This window comes from Melospiza melodia, chromosome 1, assembly GCF_035770615.1.
Source record: "Melospiza melodia melodia isolate bMelMel2 chromosome 1, bMelMel2.pri, whole genome shotgun sequence".
In the NCBI taxonomy this organism is placed as follows: Eukaryota; Metazoa; Chordata; class Aves; order Passeriformes; family Passerellidae; genus Melospiza; species Melospiza melodia.
The window spans coordinates 122,413,848-122,438,226 of record NC_086194.1 but is presented as its reverse complement, the minus strand read 5'-3'; the positions used below and the strand labels follow the sequence as shown (position 1 = coordinate 122,438,226).

The following is a 24,379-nucleotide window of genomic DNA, read 5'->3' as shown; positions in this document are numbered from 1 at the left end:
ATCTGGAAGATGTTCTTCCTTACAGCTTTTGCTGACTTGGGAGATTAATTTAGGAAAGTAGCTCTGCAGGCTCTGTAGAAAGGGAGCTCAGGGGTCAGATAACTCCAGAAAGAGTGCAGGTCCCTAGCCTGGGCATTTAAGTATCTAATGCTAAGTGTGTGAATGCATTTACCTCCTCATTCCTCTCTGTTCATTCAGAAGAATTTGTTCCTAGTGTCCTTCCTATGCTGCAAATCAGGGATTATGAATGTCTGATCACTATGAATGGAATTTCTCTCAGATTAGGAGAAAAACAGAGCCTAGGGAATAGGATGCCCACAGAATTGGTGGGCTTGTGTTCTTTTCCAGCTCCTGGTGACTTCTTGTAGCTTATTGGGAGTCAGTACACATATTCCTCACATTTTTCTATCTGTAAAAAAAAATTCAATAATTCCTAATCACATTCAAAAAGAAATCTTCATCTTTCGGTAACAAAGTTTTAATTACATACTGTGATTATTTTGTTCCAGCACAACTATCTATCAACATTTAAGTTATCATTACATATTTCTAAATAATCTGAGTAGTATCTTAAATTAGGATTATTTTTAAACTTTAAGTGCATTTACACTTTCATACATGATATGAAATGTACTTTTGCATAAAAGTTAAATTTAAATTGCTACAGCATATTGAAACAACTGCATTTGTAGAAAATCCAAATACAGTATCAAAGGACTCGTAAAAGTGTGCAATGCCTTTGGGCAAATAGCTAACAAAAGTAATTGTGGGTTGTTTTTATTCCATGTTCTCTGTGCCTTCTCATTTTTCTTTTCAGTCTCTGTTCTCTTGTAGTTATTTCCCTAAATAAAAAAGTTCTGTGGAAGTGGTTCCATGTGCAATCTCTCCACTACCCATACAGGCATCTTTTGTTGGAAAAAGCTCTTCTGTGATGCTAATAAATATCCATTTTAATTTTTACAGTTCTTGGGTGAGTATGTTAAGCAAGCAGGCACTTTGCCTTTACTTTGCTTACAGAAATGGGTCTCCGTTCATATTTTACACTAATTTTTCTCTTAGTACATAACATTTTTTTATTAACTAAAGCTAACCTATCAAAAGGATAACAACATTTATTAATCTGAAACACTCCTGGGTATACAGGTTGGTTTTCTGTACAGCACTGCAACGTGAATATTGCAACTGAGAATGTTTTGGTTTCCAATGTTTTATGGTCTTAATTATTTAATATGACCTCTTGTGTTTGTCCCCTGTGTTGTTTACACTTCCTAAAATAGATCTCTGTACTGGTTAATTACAAACATACTAAGGTATTAAAAAAATTTTTTTTTGAAAGACCAGAGAGATCTTAATAGCCTTTATTTTTTCTCTTTACATAGATGACACCAGAGCTATTTAAAGGTATTTTAATGGGATAAAAAGCCTCTGATACCATCTGATAGATTTTAGGTTCTCTCCAGACGACTTGCTTTCAAAATAATCTCTTCTAATGGCTTGCCAACATTCACAGTCCCCACACTGCAAATTACATACTATTTATATTACTTAATGTTAGAGCATGTATTTGTGGATGCCCCATCCTGGAGGTGTTCCAGGCCAGGTTGAATGGGGCTCTGAGCAACCTGGCCTAGTGAAAGGTGTTCCTGCTCATTGAAGGGGGATTAGAACTAGATAATCTTTGCTCTAATTTGATAATCTGTGCTATAATTCTATGATTATAAAATAATAAAAATCTAACATTTTCATGTATGATTGGCTAATATTACTTGTATTGCTGTGGCTGAAAGTACTACTTTTGAATATCAGAAAATATACAGTGAATGCCTGTACATGTGTACATGAATAATGGGTTAAAGATTAATGAAAGCTGATTTGTTTATTTTTGTATTTCAAAATGGAGAGTAATGTAACAGCCATTAAATATCCCTACTATTATTTACATTTTAGTCAAGCCTGAAAGCAATTATTGGGCATAATGCATACTAATAACGAAATCAAATGGCACAGAAATTAATTATTTGATTGCAAGTGAAAAAATGAGGTTTATGAACAAGTAAACAGTGAAAACAAATCAATTAAATACCAAATACTGTAGCAGTACTTAAATTAAAAATGCTGCTAGTACCTGTCAGCATTGAGGAAATGATGAATAAGCAGCAGGAACACAACCCCTGACTACAGTGAACCCAAATGTGAAGGGCAGTAATCTAATCAGAGCTAGTACCACATCCTGCCTGATCCCCAGTGCAAATGAAAAGTATTCTGTTGAAAGCCATAAATTACACTAACAGTTCCCAAATATATCTGTGCACATATGTTCATATCCCTGTAGGTACACATACAATTATCTGAAGGAGCAATAAATATCCTAAAATGTCCCAATACATGCAATGTTTCATGTTTTGGGTTTTCCCTAGAGCTATCTGTGTGATGTACTGTGGCACTTGTCTCCTCATACACCAGATTTCTTTTCAGGAAACCTTTCTTTGTTCAGGTGCACTTACAGAGGCATAGCCACCATGGCTCTCACTGACGTGGCCTTTTGTCCCAACAAGTGCCCTGATGGATCATTTTGTCAGTAAAAATTCGTGCCATAATCATGAAATCTTTTTAATACAATTCAGTTTGCTGTAGCGTAGCTAATCCTGCCTTTTTGAAGGTTTATACAAAACAAAAGAGGGTCTCTCAACATAAGTAAGCAGATGAAAAAGAAAGTTAGTGCTTTGGATGAAGGAAAACATTGTAAGGGAAGCTGAATTTTTGTTCTCCTGTGTACTTATTAAAAGTAATTGTTTCTCACATCGTCAACTTTCAAATCATCAGAGTTTTAGTAAAAAAAAAACAAAAAAAAAACGCATGGACAGATTTTCAGTGTGAAATTAATCAAATTAATAAGGCTGCCTCACTGAAAGCCAGGGTAGATGAGAGGGTGGGGACTGCAGGGGAAATTCCTCCTCAGAGAGAAGGATGTTGGAACATCAGGTGATGTTTGCCAACCTGGAATGCTGAGTACTCATAGGAATAAAAGACTTCCTTCTTGGCTGCTATTCGAAAAATGTGCATTTATTTGACAATGAAAAGGGTACATTTGCGCTCCTCATCACAAGACCTGAATGATCAAGGCTCTGCACAAGGATGGACCTGTGAACCACATTCCTAAGGACCAGCTGCACCTAAGGAAGAGCCTGTTACTCACAGCCAGCCCAGCTAAATTGTGGATGCCCCATTCCCAGCAGTGCTCCAGCCCAGCTGGATGGGGCTCTGAGCAGCCTGGCCTAGTAGAAGATGTCCCTGCCCATGGCAGGGATTGGAACCCGATGATGTTTATGTTCCCTTCCAACACAAACCATTCTGTGATCCTCAGTTCTAGCATTTGTACTGTATGAACTGGATTATGGTGTCATACGATGTGAAAAATGCATATTTTATGATTGGCTTTTTGCAAATATTAAAATTATTATTATATGTGTTATGTTAAAAGGTTATGCTGTATTAATTATTTTAAGTAGTGTGTTAAATATAGTTTTAGGTTGTAACAATGTTAAAATAGAAACTAAGTATGTGGGATATTTTTTTAAGAAAGGACTGAGGTACTCGCACCAGATAGCCGCCACAGGACACCTAAATCTTTCAGAGAAAGAGAATTTATTTATTTTATAAATAAAATGTATTTTTAATAAATAGAATTTATTTTATAATTGCTCCATTATCAGAAGAAACAAACTTCTTCCTGCCTCGCTCAGCCTGAAGATGCCGTCAGGATTCAGAGGAAGAAGTTGACACTGACCAGACAGAATCCTGTGTTTGAATGGAATTTATGCATCATGTATGAGGTGTATGAATATGCAACAGGCTATTGTTTTTAAGGGTTAATCCTCTGTTAACGTGGGTCCTTTTTTGAGTTTATTTTGCCCAGAAAAGGTACCTGGACCGTCTGTAACTCTTTGTTCTATTGTCTCGTATTGTCCTAAATCCTAATGGTCCAAATTTTTCATTACTCTAATTATATTTCTATTTTTATAAACATTTTATTACTATTAAACTTTTAAAATTTTAAAAGCAAGTGATTGGCGTTTTTCACACAAGGACGGACCTGTGAACCACGTTCCCAAGAACCAGCTGCACCTAAGGAAGAGCCTGTTTCTCCCATCTAGCCCAGCTAAGTTGTGGATGCCCCATTCCCAGCCGCGCTCCAGCCCAGCTGGATGGGGCTCTGAGCGGCCTGGCCGAGTGGGAGGTGTCCCTGCCCATGGCAGGAGTTGGAACCAGAAGATGTTTAAGTTCCCTTCCAACACAAACCACTCTGTGATTCGGTGATCCTCGGTTCCAGCATTTGTACTGTATTACCTGGATTATGGGGTCATACCAGAACGCTTATCAGAAGCCAAAAATACAATGAATGCTTATTGTTTTTCCTAAAGGAGGACAAAACATAGGTGCGAGCAGCCCTAACAAGAAGCGGGTAGGAAGGTGGGAAACACAGGGCTGAAAAAAACCCTCACTAGCTTCCTGCCATTTTCCGCTGTTTGTTTCCAAGGAGTCTCTTCTCTCCACGCCGGTGCGTGCCACAGAGGCTGAAATTCCCGCGGGCACCCCACGGCACCGCTGACGCCGGGTCCCTGTCGGGCCGGGATCCCCCGGGCCCGGACAGCCCCGCTCCCACAGCGGGCACGCGCGCTGCGGGCGCGCCCCGGCGCATGCGCGCTGCGGGTCTCCTTGGCGCGGCTCGGCGGAGGGCGAGCCCGGGCCTCAAGGAGAGGGATCGGGACGCGGAGGAGCAGCAGGAGCGGGGATCGGGGATCGGCGCTGCCGCCATGCTCCTGTGCGCTGCTCTGCGCGCCGCGGCCGCACGCTCGGTAAGGGCTCCCCGCCACCGCCGGCCGGGAGCGGGAGAGGCCGCGGGACAGCGGGGAGGCCGCGGCGGGGCGTGGGGCCCGGGGGTGGGGCCGTGCCTGGGATCCCAGTGTATGGACCGCGGACCCGCAGTGCCGGCTCTTCCGCAAAGACGGACTGGTCAGCTCAGCGCTTCTAGCAGCGGCTCTCCAGGTGCACCCGCCGTGTAATGTCACGGGATGGCTGCAGCCTTTCCCTGCCATATGACCTGTCCCATCCCCGGGAGCGGTCGGGGCCAGGGTGGATGGGACTCTGAGCCGCCTGCTCCAGTGGAAGGTGTCCCCGCCCATGGAACGACACGATCTTTAGGTCCCTTCCACCTTGAAGCATTCTGTGATTTTACTTTAAGAAAGCTCAGAATTACTCAGGAATCAAGCAGTAAAATACACGTAATTTAATATAAAATTGATTTTTAATAGAATAAATACTTGTGGTAAAATTATCAAATCTTACTAATACCGGCCAGAATCTAGAAATCTTGATCTGTTCTGGCATGTTAGAGAGTACAGACAATAGTTGAACAGAACTTGCATATGGGTCTGTGTTCTGTTCATTCTTCAGGTCTGTGTTTACATTTGCCCTCCTGTGCCAGTTCTCAGCATTTGGTTCGATTAAGCTGAAGAAACATGCAAATGCTTACTGGAGAAGAACTTCAGTAGCAAATGCTTACTGGAGAAGAATTTCAGTGGCAGTGGTGGTTTCTGCAAACTTTATAACAGATAGCATGTAAAGTCAGAAATTGGGAAATTCTTCATGAAATGTTGGATGGGAACTTATGTTCAAGGCGCTTAAATTAAGCAGTAGCGGAGTTAAAACCTTTAATTTCTACATTGTTTCAACTGGTCAAGGTGGGAGTTGAGAGATTTGCTCTCCTAATAGTACAGGAGAGCCCTTAATAATCTCTTCTTGACTTACTGTGAATTGTTAGTGATGGCAGTAGAATTAGTGGCTTCCAGTTGGAATGGCAGTCAGACTGGTTGTGGAAGCAGCCACTGGCAGTATGTGCATTACTAATCCTGTACTTTGCTTGTAGGCAAGGCAGATCCGATACTTGCACGGAACAGCAGAGCGCAATGCCTCTGGAGCCTTATTTGTGGTAAATAATCTGCTTTACTCTAAGGGGGATGGGTCAGAAGAGTTTGGCATGTGCTTCTTCAAATCTGCCTAAAAGCTTCTGATGGGCAGAACTTTGCTGTAGAAACCTACTGGCATTTACAGAGAGGGTTTTTGTCTATAGAGCCTTCTATTAGAGTTGTAGTAGAGTTTTATTTTAGGCTTTGTTTTAGTTTTTGTCTCTTGTGTTTCTTGCCTTTTATAGTGAAAATGCTCCATAATTTGTATGTGATTGCAGATGAGACTTTGCTTAAATTTATTTCATTATAAACCAGTTCTTGTTTCCTTCATTTATTTTAGTTGAGTTTGCAATTGAATCTCATTAAACTTTTTGCAGGTGCAGTTTCTTGCTTTCTGAAATTTGCTGCAGAATTACCCGTGGGCTCAGGTCCTAGCTGTGTTTACAGGAGTTGAAAAGTACAGTTCTTGTTTCCTGTTGTGTGTGATACAGCAGGTCGTAAAATGAGTTGTAATTGAGGCCATTAAGCACTGTCACAAAAGGCATAAACAGTAGATGTAATTGAAAAAACTAAAAAGCCCTTGAATTTAAGTGTGTCAAGCAGCTGTGTTGTCTGTCTACCTCTGAAGAGAACCTGAAGCATCTCAAGAGAATATGTATTTTGTGCCATTCTTCTTCATTCAGAACTTTAGCTGGTCTGCAGTTTAACGGCTGAATAATTTGGCATTTTCCCAACACTTGGTGAAAATCAGCCCTTTACTGGAGAGTTGACCACTGTTGAAAACAGGTGTTCAGGATTTTTGGACACGTTGTTGTTGTTGTTGTTATTTCCTTTCTGCAGCTGTCTCTACAGCTTTAATCATAAAATGAAGTTAATAGGATCTCAGTATACGCTTTGTGTACTTTTCCAGAAATCTGAGCAGGAATTGGCGTTTTACAGGGTGAGAGCTGGTGTTCAAGGAATGGAGGAAATGCTGTAGTCTGGCAATTTAGGAAACTTCAAGTGTAGTTGGAGGTTGGTGAAGACAGGCAAAAGATGTCTTTGGCACCCTAATGGCTTTTATGTCTGACATATGAAGCTAGATAGCTTTGTAAATTCAAGATTTCTGTAATTGTTTAAATTATTTGCTGCAGGGAGGCACCTGATAACAGAGGAAGGCAAGTAGAAAATCTGTGTGCTTTGCAGATGTTTATTTAATAGCATCATTGATGACTTATTCCACAGCAGAATTTTTGCTAAATGAGCATAAGAACTTGGTTTTTCCTTGTTTTTTTCTCAGTTGTTTTCTAATAAGGTAATATTTGTTCTTCTCTGAAGTAAAAGGTGATGGGAAGAAGACAGATGGATGTCACTATATGTGTGTGTAATTGTTTGCCCTAACTAAATTCCAGATGGTACTTAAAGTGGGAGATTTAAAGGGAAACTTGTCCTGCTGGTTTGAGACAAAGGCATTCTTTTCATCAACACCAGGTGTTCATATACAATCAGAAAATTGGACTCCCCCTGGATTTCTGTAGAGGAAAAAAAAATTTAAGGTCTTTTTTTAATTACAAGCAGAAGAAGTGTCAAAAGTTTGTTTAAAAACTGCTTGTGCAGGACTCATGGGAGTAACTCAGACCTGTTGTGGTGGTCCCCTTAGTATATCAGTTTACACACAAATGTCATGGGTTTGTTTTGCAAAGCTTATTGCTGCTACTTCTTGCACTTTTCATCTGTACATGAGGAAGTTAAATGCATGCAGTGTATTTGTGTTGTAACAGCAGAGGACAGGCTAGCAAGGGACCTGGTTATCACAAAATCAAGTATTAAAAGGCATTTCTGATTGGCTTGCCCATGCTTCCCTTTGCAAACATGTTACATGTTAACAGAAACACACAGAAATCAGTAACTGAGAACTTCTGCTGAAGTGCCCTGGCATTCTGAAACACCCAGAAAGAGCCTTTCTCTTAGTCATTAAACTGAGTGCTATCACAGGCAGCTACATCACACTTCCACTGAGAGGATATCAAGTACAAAATTAGATGGATTGTTTGCCCATAGGAATGTAAGAGTGATGCTCCAAATCTCTGCAATCTGATGCCTATGGAATTCCAGATTCCAGAGACATTTATTATGATTACCTTTCATTATTGAAACATGCATTCTCTATACTTGACTTTTACCTGATTTTACCCTTCTTATCAGCTAAAATTTAGCTCTGCTGCTTTATTGTTTTCAATACACAGACTGAGTTTCTTTAACAAATCAACAGCCCTTGATGTGGGCTTTGTCATAGGGCTGCACACAGGGTTCAGCACAAAAGGTTGAAGAATTGCTGTATTCAAGTTTTAGTTACTTGTGAAGTTGGTCAGTGAGATACTTGTGCTTGAGACCACTTCTACCATTCTTTAAGTAAGAGGAGTTTATATTTTGAGTTCTGTTGGAGTAGTGAATGTAGGGTACTTTCCCCTTAAAGGAGAACTAATACATGTTTTTTCAGTGCTGATTTGATATGGATTCTGAGCAGGTTGTTGCCCTAAACATTGCCCCTGCAGACCCCCCAGTTCTCTGATTTTGGTTTACAGTGCTTTGGACTGGTGTTTACCGTAGGGCATAGGTCAAGTTTCAGGCCAACGTTTTTGCAGTATACATGGAAACTAGATTATTCTAACTATTCTGTTGTAATTCTTCAGTGCTCTTTAATAATTTTCTGTGTCAGGAAAGACAGATGGATCACTGGGAAAGAAGAAAGCATAATAATAAAAGGGCCCAGGTCGGTACAGCGAAAGGAATAGGAGGTGGCCATTCAGCAGCCTTAGTGGCTTCCATGGGAGCCACTGGCATTTGTGGCTTGGGTAGCCTTTGCAGTGAAGGTGTTCCTACTTAAATAGGCTCTGTTCTGCAACAGGAATGTGATAATAATGTATGTACGAATGGAGTGAAAACTTCACGTGAGACTGGGAAATTGGGGAGCACGAGAAGAGACTTGGAAAAAGGCTTGCATGGGGGAGAGTGGAAAGAGAAGAGAGCCAGGCTCATTTCAGTGGTGCCAGGTGACAAGACCAGAGGCAATGGCCTCAGAGAACATCAGGAAACACTTTTTCACTATGAGAGTGACAGGCACTGGCACAGGTTGCCCAGAAAGCTTGTGGAGTCTCCATTATTGGATAGATTCAGAAGAAGCCATCTGGACACAGTCCTGAGCAAGCAGCTCTGGCTGCTCCTGCTTCAGTAGGGGAGTTTGACCCACATGACTTCCAGAGATGCCTTCCAACTTCAACCACTCTGCAATTTAAAATAACACTCTTTCCAATACTGTGTTCTTATTTTTCATCTTGCTCTCTAGAATCTGTATCCTAAATAAACGTGGAAATGCACCCATGTCATTTAGGAGCATGTCAGTGTCTGCAAGTCTCAGATAAATGGCACATTGTCAGACAAATGTAAGACTAGAGAACATAAAAATTCCTAACTGCTCAGGAGTCCTAGAACTGTGTAAGCTCTTGATGAAAACTATCAAACTTTCCATGGCCTAGCATTAGATGAAGCCCTTTCAGGAAAAGGGAGAATACAAAAGGTGGCATGTTTTATTTATTGCTCGCCTCTGCTATAGCCTTTACAATATATCGTGAAACCTTCCTAGAGCTACACCTGTATTTTCCAATATAAACTCTTTATTATTCCTTTTCACATGCAGGGCATTTAAGGATATCAGTTTAGAGATGATACACTGAAAAGAACAGCTGCTCCAGACAAAGAGGGAATTTTTCATAAATCAAATACATTTATTTGCAAAAGCAATTGAGATGAAGTACAGTTGCTAACTATCAAATAGTTACAGAAGGCAAAATAATAGCAAAATAGGCATGCAGATTTGAGAAGGAAAAGCTAAGTTATGGAAATACTTACCATGAATTGTGGAATTGATCTGTGCAGCTAAGACATGGAAAGGTCTGTAAGGGAAAAAATAATAAAAGTTGTCCAGTATTTCCAATCAGTCTTCTCTCCATCAGCCTCTTTTTGAGAGCTTTTTAAACTCTTTTTCTACCAATAAAATTGGTAGAAGACACTCACCAAGATTAAATATGAGTCTGGAAGGGTCAGTCTGAAATAATGGGAATCGTGTTCCTATTATGTTGTAAACCACACAATAAGCAAGAAATTAACACTAAATAAAATATTAGTGTGTTCAAAGGGCATCATTCATCTTTCTGTAATTCCTGTTCTTATAGGAAAGTCATCCTTGGTGAAGTATTTATCCACAGTAGTTTTATATTGGACTTGAAACTGTGCTGGGAGCACAATACTTTCAAACTGATGGGGGCAGTCATATTGTCTGCTTTGGGATATAGACAGGATAAGCAAAGGCAATCCCTGGACAGACCAACAGATGTAGTTGAAGTATTTGCCCTTGCAATATTTCCATATTAAAATTTCTAAATCTGAGAATAGCTGTGGACCACACATGTTCTGAGTTCTTCACTGATGATACAAACTTCACTTTAGTGTGCAGATGTCTTGGCAATGCTGAGGTTTTCATTAAATCCTTTGCTGCTTTGTAAGGAGTGGAGTGTGGCAACTGCAAAAGCACCCTCGGTTACTGGAGGAAATTATGCAAGTGGAAATCAGTGGAGGGGGCTACTTTGTTCTAAATACACTTCTAAAGATTTTATTATTGGCTAGTTGTGGACTACTTCTAACATCAAGCCTCAAGTATAGCTTGTATTTTCCCACAAACTTTCCCTTTGATTTTAAATTTTCTCAATTTGAAAACCATATGAAGTTTGGAATTAAACTTAACTATAGGTGTTTAAAAGAAACCAAAATGAGCTGCTTAGAGACAGCTAAAAATTCTGTGCAGGAACATTTTCTGGTGGATAAGGATTTTCATCAGAACTAAGATTTTACTACAGCAAAATGTTACTTTTTTCAAGACCTCCAGATTTGTATTTTCTGACTATAGAAGAAATAATTAAAATTTGATGTTTCCCTAGAAGACCACCTTAAAAATAACTTATTAGAATAATTATAAAAATAACTAATTAGACTATTATATTTCTTATTTTGGAAATACTAATTTAGAATTCTGCTTCTCACATTTTGATTTGGAATGGTATGTAAAATGAAAATGTTGAAATCCATTACAAATCAAAACATTATATTAACATGGATTAATAATGTATTTGAATGTCTAGATGTTTTAATTCTGCAACAAACTTCTTGATGAATTGTGCAGCTTTTTTTAAATTAATGTTTCATGGTAAAGGGAAAAATGAACTGTTGTTTTTGTCTCTTGTTTATTAAGGTATTAACCAGAGCGCTCTTACTCTGCCTATTGTAAATTTGAACATAATTATCAAACTGTATTAACAGTATTAAAAATACGTATTTTGATAACAACACCATACATTCTCTCAATATATAATTTCATGTATTTCTCAGTAAATAATTTCTTTAATAGCAAGTAATGGGAATAGGTAATTATTTTCACGAGTGATGAAATAATTATTAATATTTTTGATAACTTTCCCAAATATATTTCATCACTTTAGTACTACATTTTTATGTGGAATACATAGTTTTTATTCAAGTACCTTAACTGTAACTGTGTAATGAGAAGGTATTTTACAACAGTAAATATGTCCTGAATATTTTTCTAACAACCCTTTTTTACTTGTTTTTCTTCTTTTCTTGAAGCATAGAGACAGTCCTGAAAACAATCCAGATACTCCATTTGAGTTCACACCTGATAACCTAAAGGTATGCAGACAAAAAAAAAAAAGATCAATACACAGACTTTGTCTTTAGAGCAGTACTGATTGTTTTCCTTCTTTGCCTTTAACCAGCGAATAGAAGCGATCATAAACAACTACCCAGAGGGACACAAGTCTGCAGCTGTCATGGCAGTACTGGATTTGGCCCAAAGACAGCATGGATGGCTGCCCATATCGGCTATGAACAGGGTATTTAGTACTTGATTATCTTTCAAGCATAATTTTATTGCTTTCTTTCAATATCTTACTAGAATATTAACGTTGATTAATGAAAGCTTACTAACATGGGAATTTACATGTGGCACAGAATTGGGAGAATTCCCTCTGAGACTACATTTTTAAAGATAAAAGGGAAAACTAATGCAGAAAAACTCAGGACTCTGTTTATATAATATTAGCCCATTGCTAAAAACTACAGGCAGAACAAATAAAAAATTAGGTAAAATCTATTCAGATAGGCTCTTCTCCCAGAGTGATCGTAGAATGAGGAACAGACTTGATTTTGTTCACTGCTGAATGTGGGGGAAGAAGAAAAAGGTAATGTCAGGGGAGCATTCTTCCTCCCAGATTATTGGCATTTCATCCATTGCCTGGATTATACTTAGTCTCTAAATCTGTAAGGACTCTGCAGAGCAATGTTAGTGTAGTTGATGTAAGGAGTGTTGAGTAACACCTCACAGCAAGTGCCCAGAAGACTTGTCAGGGTAATTATTAAAATGGTTTCAAAATAACCAGGCAAACAACTACACTGCTCCAAAGTGAGAGGCTGCATGACAGTAACCAAACACCAAGAAACAAAAAAATCTGGTTTATATTTGTATGGATAAATCTGTTGTACTTTCTGTTACCATCTGGCATACTATTAATTTTACAGTTTAAAGTTTTAAATTCAGTTTAAGGTGGGGATTGTGAGCATTAGAGGAATGACTGAAGGAGGTGAATGAGCTTTTAAAGAAAGGCAACTTACAGTTGTCTGCTACAGTTTCTACAGCATAACATAAAGCCTCAAAGCTCCATTAATGCTGGCAGTGTATATTAGTTTTTTTCAGTTTCAGGTTGCTATTATGTTTAAAATGATCTTAAGGCTTTTAAGTGAACAGATATTTTCCATGATTTGTTATTTGCCTGCTAGAGAAACTGGAACATAAACCAGTTACACTGTTGAAACCAGAGCGAGTTCTCAACTTGAGCAGTTTGCCAGGGTTCCATCTTAATGAGATCAGGGATACTTGCACTAGAACTGGCTCCATGGAGATCATGCTCCAATCCTTACTTATTAGCTGGGACAGGAATCTGCAGATGTAGCCTGGTGTGTCACAGAACCTGAGGGAGACCTGCTCTGTATGAATTAGATAAGCACAGTACCTGCTTAAAGGTATTCCTTACCAAAAGGCTTCCATGGATTAGTGTGAGCAGGCTCGTACAGGTTGGTTCATTCACACAGCCCAAGTGCAGTGTGAGCTGGAGCTGACTCCTTGCATCTCCTTGTGTCTCACAAGAGATCCTGGAGGGGAGCTGACTCAAGCTCCTCACTGTGCTGATCCACAGCTTAGTCAAGTTTGTGCTCAAGCAGGGTGATGCCACTCAGAGAACTCAGGTGTCCGGTCTTGGCGCTTGGAATAAAATACATTTGTGCTTTGATACCCACCCCCACCCCCCTGCTTACCTGTTACTGCAAACAGGAAAGGTGACTTCACTGAAATGGTTTGCTAAATGCCGTTACTGCTGCCCTCTGAGAATTCACTGTGGCATGTTTTGCCTGTCACAGGTGGCTGAAGTTTTAGAAATGCCTCCCATGAGAGTCTATGAAGTAGCAACCTTCTACACCATGTACAATCGCAAACCTGTTGGGAAATACCACATCCAGGTCTGCACCACCACGCCGTGCATGCTGCGAGACTCTGACAGCATTTTAGAGGCCATTAAGAAGAAACTTGGTATGACACAAGTTTGTAATTTACTTCTTATATTTTTTTACCTTTGTTTAATGGTACTGAAGTAAAATTCTTCATATAGTGGAAGAAAAAAACTGGCCTTGTTGAGCTTCATAAGGTTTACATGGGCCCACCTCTGTCCTGTTAAGGTCCCTTTGGATGATAACATGATGTTAACATAATTTTTGAGTTCTCCATGGGAGAAGTCAATTGAGAATGGTGCATCATGGGTTGTAAGGAATACTCAGGGGTTTGTGTATGGGTTGGGGTTTTTTCCTCCTTTTTGGGTGGTTATGGGGAGAAGAGAGGGTAAGATCAGCAACTGACAACTCTTCCCCTTCTATGAAAAGCTGTGTTAACTTTTTCTAAGAACCGGTGATAAGAGCTGCAGAACAGCTGCCAATCATCTGTAATTTCATATACTCTGTTGTCTGAAAAAGGCATATTTAGATGAAATATCTTGTTACTGCATAGCTTAATTTCAAGTGAAACTCTCAGCTTGAGAAATCAAAGCAGTAAGGATGATTCTGTAGTCTCTACTGAGACAGGCCTTACTTATACCTTTGATTATTTCCATCCCATTCCTACTAGTTAATGGAGGAAAACTGCTTTTCAGTATTCTTCCTTCCATGGAGTATTTTGTAGAGATCAGATTCTGAGATGTTACTTGGACTAACTCGCATATTGGGGAAGGTCTGTATCTCTAGCAGTAGATCAGTAACATGCCATGGATGCTAAGTATGTGTACAGTTTGGTAAATCATCTTTTGTGTATAACTTGAAAGTTGTTTATGAATTTGTAGCTAACACTGTTTGGATGTTGGTTAACTTGGTATTATTCAACACCGTATATTAATGCATTTCCTATCAGCACACAAAAGCTGTGTGTCCCTGTCCCTATTTTTCCATTTTATTGTACTGATTACTAAAAATGTTCTTGAGTAGATCTGTTGTGTTTCTTGGAATTGTCATTTCATGGTTATTTTTCAGTGATTCATACCTGTAAACAAGGTCTCAAAAAAGTATCTGAAAATTGACTTATTGGTTCATTAGAAACTTCTATTTAATGGAAACATTTTTGACTATTTAAGGGCGCTTAACTTTGCAAATGCTTTTAAGGCCCAACTACAAGTAATGCAATATCTATGGAGTACTTAGATTCATGCTTTATTACTCTTGTTCATAATCACTACTAAACCTAATTAATGTATTGGTTTAGGTATTAAAGTTGGGGAAACAACATCTGATAAGCTCTTCACGCTGACAGAAGTGGAATGTTTAGGTGCTTGTGTAAACGCACCAATGGTACAAATAAATGACAATTACTATGTAAGTACTGCATCCCCTTTTAAAAGATTAAGCTTCTTTGCTGGCTTACCTGTATTTTCCAGTTGTTCCAGATTGTGACGTTGTGGTCAGTTTTCAATTCCTATTGACACGAAATACTCATTTCCTGCAGCATCTTTTAGTTTCTTGGCCTCTTGCTAGAACACTTCATTTGTATCAGACGTATCAGTGTATTTTTCATTTCATCTACTGTCTTGATTATACAAGAGGAGTGATGCATTTTTGTGATTGTGGTCTGTTGTAAATCTGGAATTTTGAAATAGGTATTTGATAAGCTTTTGAAAGCATTTTAAAGCAGTCTGTTGCAAAGTATGCACTAATTTAAGAAGTGATGTCTTGAACTGTACTCAAAATCTTTTTCTTGCAGCTGGCACCATTCTGCATGACACGCATTATGTGTCATGGCATGTGTGCAGTGGGTAGGCAGAGATCCAGCTCCCTAATATGAGGAAGCTGAAAACACAAACATTGTTTAACATAATTTCTGCAACTACACGCAAAATAAAGTTTCAGCATTAAAATGACAGTAGACTTTTCAGTTTTCCTGCAGGAAAATTCTTTAAGCCACTATGTGTGTTAATGGATAGGATCAAAATTACCTCTGCTAGGGTCACACTGATCTGATAAATTTGAAGTGCTGCATTTAGCGTAACTGGTGACTCTCAGTTTTGTCAGTAATCTTTTTTTTTTTTTTTAACAGGAGGATTTGACACCCAAAGATATTGAAGACATAATTGATGAGCTGAAGCTTTGCAAAGTTCCCAAGCCAGGCCCAAGGTTAGCTATATTTATTACAAGCTATAATATATAATTGCCTGTGTTTATAAATTATATACATGATATTGGTCACCTACACGAAGGTGACTCTTCTGAGAAACTAAATTACTTTTCTAGTGATTTGAGTTCACAGCCTACAGCTAAAAAGCATTAATTAATTTGCTGAACAGAAGTGCATGTATTCAAAGCCAAAACAAACTGGAAAGAACTGAGAATTTGCATGTTCTTGGTGACTGACCAGAGGAGCATGGAATGTGAAAACATGAATTCTGATTTGTCTTAGTCCTTAACAGGTGAATGATGTCACCTGTTGGAATTTTTGCCTAGATCATTTAAACCAACAAATTCCTGTTGGTTGGCTGGTTGTGTTGGTTTTTTCTGATTTCTGACAAAAACCAAAGATTTTAAGTTATTGAGAAAGGTGTTACTGCTGAACTTTTCTTGTCTGTTATTTCCCACTGTTCTTTGTTAGCCCACCTACATTTGTGTCAATGGGGAAATTAATTTGATTTTGGTGTTACTTATTCCTATTGTTTCTATAAAGATGTTTTGAGTACAAGAACAATAATCTTAAAACAGTTACAGTTTCAAAAAAACACAGGGTAGCATCCACCTATAATCAAACTGATTGATAAAATGTGATGCTGCCTGGCCAACTATAAATGAATATAAAAGACAACAAGTGGTCCTGGCTTCCATTTCAGTTATGAATTTTTTTGTCACTATTTGGATTTGGAAACCTTTCCCTTTAACAGCTACATCACACTTTTTCTGAAGGTTGAATGGGAAGGACAAAACAAAAAATAGTGGCTTCAGCCTTACATCAGATTTTTGACTGTCTTCTACCAAATGATTAAACAGAATCTGAGTTTTTATCAATACCAGCAATGAATAAACTGCTTTCATTTTTCAGGAGTGGACGTTTTTCTTGTGAGCCAGCTGGTGGCCTTACTTCCCTGACTGAACCACCCAAAGGACCAGGTTTTGGAGTTCGAGATGATCTCTAAGGATTTTTGTAATATAAGATGAACTGTCTGAAAAGAATAAAGTATCTTCAATCCCAGTAAAATTATGTACATTCTAATGTTTTGCTTTTAAAAATTAACAGCAATTAGACTATCTAACTTACTGTGGTTTTAACTACAGCACAGTTTAATCACAATTCCAGATTATAAGAAAAGTGTGGATTATAAGAAAAGTGTTCTGTAGACTGTGTAAGGTGACTCTTTGAGCATGTCCACTTATGGTCAACAAGAGATGAAAAGTTGCATCTTTTGATCTGTCATTGAAAATTTCAGCTTTTTCTAAAGCTCTTTGAAGAAGCAACAAAACTAAATTTCAAATCTGGCAAAGGCACAAGGAACCAAAAAGAAAAGGAGATCTGACAAAACTTCATCAAGTTACTTTTATTGGCAATTTATTATCAAACAAACACACACAAACAAGAAAGGTTATCTGAGACGTGTTGTATAAAAAAATCATAGGTTCAGTTAGAAATGGTTTCTTAAGCTTAATGCTTCTTAATATCATTCTGTAATCAGGAAAAATGTAAAGCCCCAAAGAGCAGCACTATTCTACTAAAAGAAATAATAGCAACAGACACCAACTAACTTCCTTTGCAAGTTTATTTAGTACAGACAACGTATGGAGTTGGGAGAAGACAGAATACATGAGAACAGTTCAACGTGTGCTTAAGGGTAATAATATCTGACACTGGATCTTTGAGTCACAGATCCTTCTTTGACCTTATTACTGTGCACCATCTACTTGCAAGAACTAATCTGTGTGAAATTGAGGAATTTCTTTCAATATAAAAAAGCTGAAGATAATTTTTTAAGAAATTGACTGCATACTGATACTTCATACCTATGCTTCTAAAACTGGGCATATGCTTTAGCTATACAGACATACATTTCCATGTAAATTAGGAAATGTGGACACATCAATCACCCGAGACAGGCACAGTGTGTCTGTCTTGTCTCAAATCTGCCATGGAACTTATATCTGTAAATTGACGAGAGAGATGAAGCTTAACTGTATCATTTATAATTTTGTTCTACATTATATTTAGTTTGTTTTGATAGTCTAATTAATAGTACTTCCCCAAACTATTCTCCCTCTTCAGAGTTAAATGGTGTTTTTACAGATTACCAGCATAATGGCTATGTCATGTAGTCTATTCATGCACCACCATTTCAGCACGCTCTGCGAAGTTCCTTCACATGCCATTAGAAAAGCAGTATTACTGTTGGTAGTTCTGGGAACACAATAGAGCTATAAACTATTTGTATGAGAAACTTGCTATCTCTTCCATATTACTATATTTATAAAAGGAAATAATTTAATTGCATACAAATGGAAAAGAAAATTCAATAAATACATACAACTCATGAGTGAAGCAGTTTCTGAACAAGCATGAAAAAAAAATCTTGTGTAGAAGCAGTACAGAACATAGTGCACAGGAGAAAATAGAATGGATTGAAATCTTATCTGTCATTTAAAGCCTCTGAATGCTCTTCTGAAAGGTCACTCCATGTTTGTAATAGCCTCAGGCCTTGTAGCAGGCCAGGCATCTGGCACTTCTCTAGAGACATGAGATGAGGCAGACTGCATCTCACATCTTGACGCAAAGACAGACTCATTTCAGTATCCCAGCCTGAGTATGCTGTTTGTTCCATTTTAACAGCAAAGTTGTATTCTAGTTCATACAGCTTTACCTTATCCTAACCTTTGAAGAACATGTTGAATACAAGTGAGGATGTTGCATGCATTATGGAACTGTACTGTGCTACAGTTATTCATGGTTTTGTATGTAACAGTGAAGTCCCATGGGATTCATAATTGTGTTGAAGGGAAACATATTTTTGGACCTGCCAAGGCTGAAACATCCAACTATACAAAAACAAAGCTCTAGAATGCCAGACTCCACCCATTTTTAAAGCTAGAAAGAATTTGTAGCCTTATCCCACTTTTCTCCCCAATTTATTCCATCTGCACGTGACAATTTTGATGTCTGCCTCAGGAGCAGAACATGGATCTCCACAGCTCCCATATTTTGGAGACTGTTAGTGATGTTCCACAAACAAGTTGTCAGTCATTTTGATGCAACATGTGAGAGTCTGCCAATCACTTGACTAGAATAGAATAATTTATATTATCCCTACTGCATGGCACAAATCTGATACATCACTCTTTAAACTGAGTACTGGAGGGACAGCTACAGGACTGTGAAATGATTGTAGACAAATAAGAAAGTAACTACTACTGTTCTCTCATCCTCTTCATTCATCAATCATCAATATGAGGCTTTATGGTTCTGGTTTCTCCTCAAAAAAGTTTGGGCAGTCATTGTCTTAAATGGTTTTTAAAAAACCATATCTTGTGTTATTTCAGGTTTTGAAATTCGAACATTTCAAACATCTCAAGTAGAAATACAAATTTGCATTATTTGTTACATGTAGCTGTTTACTATATACATTAAATTATTTTCACAATGGTAACTTAGGCAGGATTGTGAATTGCAAGGTGATCGTTATGAAAGAGTTGCAGAATAGTGCAAGAATTGATACATCTCAGTTCTCTGTTCTGTTTTTTAATAGCTGTAGATAATACCTTGTGCTAGCTTTTACTAGTATTAAAAATGTATATTCTATATACATTTGCAGTAGGACATTTTTGGTAACAAATATTAACAGGACAGAATTGTCATTGTCCTTAATAGCAGAGGGTCACTAATATTAATTCTAGGCAGTAGCACTAACCTGTCAACTAATTACACACTTGCAATTCTGCTGTTCCAATCAAGCAGTTAATATCCTGGATTATAAGAGTACTGGGTGGTGAGTTCAGCAAAAAATGAGTCAACTACAGCACCAGTCCACACGTTCCTGAAACTGCTGCTCCAGCACCAACAGAGTCTGTGTTTTTAGTGGTTTTGTTTGCCTCTCCTGAATGAGGCAAAAATTAAAGAACTCAAATATTATATTAAGTCTCTAAACGTGGAAGATAACAAAGTAAAAGAAACTGGGAAAGAAAAAAAAAAGACTACCTTGAGAAGATTTTAAAATAGGTAGTCTTGAGAAAGGAAATGTGATTTAAGACACAGAAGTACAAGACACCAAAAGAATCCACTGGACTGCAAGAGTGAGAGATGATGATTCTTTCTTTTGGTGAAGACAGAAGGAAGTGTGGAGTCACAGGAAATTCTATATAGCCAATGAAGTGTGTGATGGTGGATAACAGAGATTTCCATGACCACCACACACTGCTAGAAAAATGTAATCTGGAGCAGTGTTCTGTCATTCAATAGGGAGAAGCAGTGAGACCCCATTCCACCTGTGCAGGATGTTTGCTGGCCCCATGGGCTGACCTGGCAGTCACCTCCTAGAGGCTGGTGCACACACTTCCACCTGTGGGGCACCTGCAAGTTCTTATGTCAGGTTTTGGTACTGCAGTCTGAAATTTTCAGTCCTGCAGTTACTAGACTGAATTCAGCAATGACACAGTCCAACCAGATGCTGGACCTGTCTGTGCTAAGACCAGCAGTTCACAGGGCTGGTGACACAGGATGGGAGGGCAGATCAAGGGCAGTCCTATGCACACCAACCCCAGCAGATACAGAAGCATCTTGCAGCTGTGCCAGATGTCAAAGGGAGGGGCTGCTGGAAACAAGGGCAAGAAATTAGGGGTAGCAACTAGCAGTCAACTGACTGATGCTTTTCATTAGTCCAAACAGTAATTCTTACAAAAGGCTTAAGGAACAGTATTTTTTCCAGTTACTGACAGGTATTATTATAAGATCTTAACATCTCCTCCTGCAGATATTGCTCATGAGACTCCCTCCCCAATACTTCAGCTGCTGGTTATGAACACCTAACGCACACCAAATTTCTGGAATTCCACACTACTCATGCACAAGGATCAAAATGCAGTATCACAATGCAGGCCACACCTGTAGCCTGTCACGTTTTACAGTGTGGATCCATGTATAATCCATGAAAAGAAAAATTACTCTGCCTTTGCAAACTGCTCTTACTCCACTTATGCTGACATTCCATAGGCTGTCTGCTACTCAATGAGTTTTCCACTTCTAGAGAGAGCCTCTGCCATCAACCAAACACAAAAGAATATGAAGGCAACTCCCTTTGTGACACGGTCACTCAGGTGACAGAGCTGTTCCTGGCCACCAGATAGTACCCACTGTACACTAACAGAATCAAATTAAAGTGAAGACAGTAGGTTTACAAAACAAATTATCTGTACCAGCATTTGTACAGGAAGATTGTGAAAGCAAATGAGAGAAGTCTGTCTGAACAGTAAACCATGGAGCATGGGAATATGAGAGATTTTTGATGCCATCCTCCATCCACGCTGGTACCTCATGGGGTAGGATCAGAATATACAGCAAGTTCACACAATAGGTGTCCTCAATCAAAGTCATCTTTTGATACTGAAAAAACTCACTTTTCTGATTAATAAGAACTATTAAGGAATTTCTATCCAGTAACAGAATAAAGCAATCCAGGAGCAGAGTGACCACGGCAATTAAAACTACGCTAAAGGGCTTTGTTTAGCTGCCGTGTCAAAACACTACACCTGGCCCCCTTCAGCACCTCCCAGAAGCGATCTGGAGAGCATTGCTCGAGAGCCCATGAGTACAGCACCAGACGTGTTCCTTAAGTCCTGCCACACACTACTATTGTCACAAGCAAATGTAAAACCTTTCACGAGAGCAGATGAATGACTCCCTTCCAAGGCTGCAACTAGGGCTGCATCGTCAGTCTAGAAACGCCTTAGATGCCTTTATATGCACTTCTACAAGCAGAGCACCCCAAAAAACTAGTTTGGAAACCCAGAAGTTGTCTTGTCCTGCAGCGGCGGGCGGATGGCAATTGTGCCTGAGTGGGGGCTGGGGGCACGCAGCACTGCCCAGACCCGCAGGCGCGGCGGGATCAGCATCCCGCAGCCTTTCGCGAAAGCGAAGGGCCACCCCGGGCTCTCCGGCACCGCGCCACACGCACCTGCGTCCGGGGCCTTCTCCCAAAACCTGCGGGGCCTTTAGCTGCGGCCCCTCCGTGCCCGCTAGCGCCCGGTGACGGGACAGAACACGGGATGGAACGGGATGGGCAGCGCCCGCCGCGCACGCGCACAGCGCCGGACAGTTAAAACTCACTGCGCCATCACCGCCGGAAAAACCCCTCCCCGGGGAGGGGGCGGCAGCGCCAGGACCGAGCGAGGCGAAGCGAGACGCGCTGGTAGCTCTAGGTCGGCTCCCGTCCCGCGGCACGGACCGGAAAAGCTTTCGTCCGCCACCTCGCCCCGTGACCAGCCGGGGCCGCCGCCGCCATTTCCAGAAGGTTCCAGCGGCCGCAGCCCAGGAGGATGCGCGGCCGCCCCCAGCAACCCCCCCGTCGCGCATGCGCAATGCTCGCGCCCTAGTCCTCGTCCCAGCCCCGTCCGTGTGTGGCATCCCGCGAGCCCGTTATCTCCCGTCGCCCTGCGGGCGTCGGCGCCCGTCTCCTTCGGGATGGGGACGGCACCGGGAATGGCGAGAAGCTCCGCGCTGCCCACCCCGCCCCGAGCGCTCCGTCGTTGGCAGCGGCACCGCTCGCCCGCGTCCCGTGCCCTGCGCGAGGCCCACGTGGGCGGCGCGCGGCCAATGGGAGCGCCGCTGGGAGGGGGGCGGGGGGAGCCGAGCGGCGGCGCGGGGTGTGAGGAAAGGAGGGAGGGAGAGAGGGAAGAAGGGAGAGACAGGGATAGAAGGAAGGAAGGGAGCTAGGAAGGTGAAGGAAGGAAAGAAAGGAAGGGAGAAAGAAAGAAGGAAAGAACGGCGGGCGGGGTGTTTGCAATCCCCGGAGCCGCGGCTGAGCCTCAGCCCCTGAGCACTGCGGGCGGCACTCGCTGCCCTGCCCGATTCCCCGCGGCCGCGCCGTCCACAGAGACAGCAGCAGCAGCAGCAGCAGCAGCAGGAGGACGCGTCCTGCTGCCGTGCTCCCGGCAGAAGGTAAGCACCGGAGCGCACCTTCCCGGCGCGCCGCGGGGACCCCCGGCCCCACCCGGTGCCCGCGGGGTGCCGCCCCCTTGTCCCCGAGCCCGGGGAGCGCCCGCCCGGTGCCCGCCTCGGCGGTGTCAGCGCTGCCGCCGTGTCCCCCCGGGCAGCGGGCACCGCGCCTCCCGCCCCGCTCCGTCCGGCCGCGCTGTCAGCCCGTCAGCGCCGCGGCGGGGGCCATGGCCGCCGCTGTCACCGCCTGGCCCGCCGAGCCCGGCCCCTGCCCCGCCGCCCGGCGTGAGGGGCCCGCCGCCCACGGGAGGGTCCCGCGGGAGGCAGGGCCGGGAATGTGCGGGGACGGTTGTGAGGCGGCACGGGCGAGCGGGGCGCGGGTGCCGAGCGCGGCATGGCAGTGTACACACACACGGCACACAGACACGCACGCACATAGCACACACGCCCCGCCTCCGTGTCGGGAATTTCGGCTGCTCCCTGCAGCCTCGGGAGTTGCTCCGTCGGTGCCGCGGCTGGCCGGCAGCTCGGCGGGATAACGCGTTCGTTCCCTGGCAGCGCCAGGCGGCCGCCGGTGTGCATGGAGCGCGGCAACTCGCGCTGCACAGGTGACAGCAGGCAACAAAGGAAGGGCAAGGAATGAGAGAATGCCAGGCTCAGTTGCTCAGTTCTTCATTCTGATTTCTGTCAGATTCTCGAGGTACCATTGATAATATTCAGTCTTGTTTGGTTGGGCTTTTTTGTTTTGGTGGAGGATTTTTAGTTTTTTTTTTTAATTTGGTCTTTTTTTCCCCCTAAAGAATGTGTATGCAATAAGAAATTAAAGGATTCTTTTTTTTTTTACGTTAAACTCCCAAATAAAATAAATATTTTGCAGAATCAATTAGGTTGTAAAAGACCTCTGAGATCGCTGAGTCCAACCTGTGACCAAACACTATCATCTCAAGTAGACCATGGCGCTGAGTGCTGTGTCCTGTCTTTCTTTAAACACCTCCAGAGGTGTTGATTCCACCACCTCCCTGAGCAACACGTTCCAATATCAGTAATTTAATATTGGTATTAAATATCAATTACTTAATATTGATATTATTGGGTAGAGCTCCTTTGGAAATTGCCTGGACACTGTCACTGTGTTCCATGCCTTTCTTCTGCAGCCCATGTGATATGGAAGAAAGGGAATACTATGCCCCTGAATTACAAGGTAACTGATGGGATAAAACAAATCTTCTAATGGAGAAAAGTAAGTGAGTGAATGGTGATGCTTACAGGGACAAAAAGCTATTGGACAGATGTGGAGCAGTCCAAATGTACTTATATTCCAGGAAAAATTGTCTAATTTTGGAATGCTAGGAAAGGATGAGATCATCATGTCTATAAGAAATGATTAGCTATTATTAAAATAATTCATTTTGACAAATTATTGACAAGCCTTGATTTGAAGGTTGGGGGCACTTCCTTCTCTCTAATTGTGAAACAGCAAGGGTGTGGGTGTTTTTCAGTGTGCAAGTTGATGGTAGCTTGGTTGTCCTCAAGTCTTGGTTACTGTAGGTAGGGACATGGTGAGCTGCTGTGCAGGTGCTGTGTAGTGCAAGGAGCCTGTGCT

The 24,379-nt window shown here is 41.3% G+C and overlaps 2 protein-coding genes and 1 long non-coding RNA gene across 3 annotated transcripts in view; 2 read left to right on the top strand and 1 right to left on the bottom strand.

The window, feature by feature from the left end:
• Window positions 1-4,690: 4,690 nt before the first annotated feature.
• NDUFV2 (NADH:ubiquinone oxidoreductase core subunit V2) lies at window positions 4,691-16,845 on the top strand. Its single transcript, XM_063166228.1, has 8 exons — window positions 4,691-4,856; window positions 5,927-5,989; window positions 11,643-11,705; window positions 11,792-11,908; window positions 13,488-13,656; window positions 14,872-14,981; window positions 15,700-15,776; window positions 16,690-16,845. The coding sequence occupies exons 1-8, from the start codon at window positions 4,698-4,700 to the stop codon at window positions 16,781-16,783; spliced, it is 852 nt and encodes a 283-aa protein (XP_063022298.1). The 5' UTR covers window positions 4,691-4,697; the 3' UTR covers window positions 16,784-16,845.
• Window positions 5,333-22,144, bottom strand: LOC134423314 (uncharacterized). The gene is made up of 4 exons (XR_010029057.1): window positions 21,797-22,144; window positions 15,031-15,245; window positions 9,855-9,898; window positions 5,333-7,477 (listed from the first exon to the last, which is right to left on the bottom strand). It is a non-coding gene; the product is annotated as an uncharacterized LOC134423314 (long non-coding RNA).
• Window positions 22,145-22,518: 374 nt separating this feature from the next.
• The window catches only part of ANKRD12 (ankyrin repeat domain 12), a 59,630-nt gene continuing 57,769 nt past the window's right edge, over window positions 22,519-24,379 (top strand). Inside the window, exon 1 of the mRNA XM_063166209.1 lies at window positions 22,519-22,779. The gene's annotated coding sequence lies outside the window, so the exon portion shown is untranslated. The remainder of the gene's footprint in view (window positions 22,780-24,379) is intronic.

What these genes read in the sequence shown, in the direction of transcription:
- NDUFV2 (XM_063166228.1), top strand. Translation starts at nt 4,698, where the DNA reads ATGCGCGCTGCGGGTCTCCTTGGCGCGGCTCGGCGGAGGGCGAGCCCG. An exon ending in GCGCCGCGGCCGCACGCTCG is followed by an intron (nt 4,857 to 5,926) that starts GTAAGGGCTCCC and finishes CTTTGCTTGTAG; the next exon opens with GCAAGGCAGATCCGATACTT. An exon ending in CCATATCGGCTATGAACAGG is followed by an intron (nt 11,909 to 13,487) that starts GTATTTAGTACT and finishes TGCCTGTCACAG; the next exon opens with GTGGCTGAAGTTTTAGAAAT.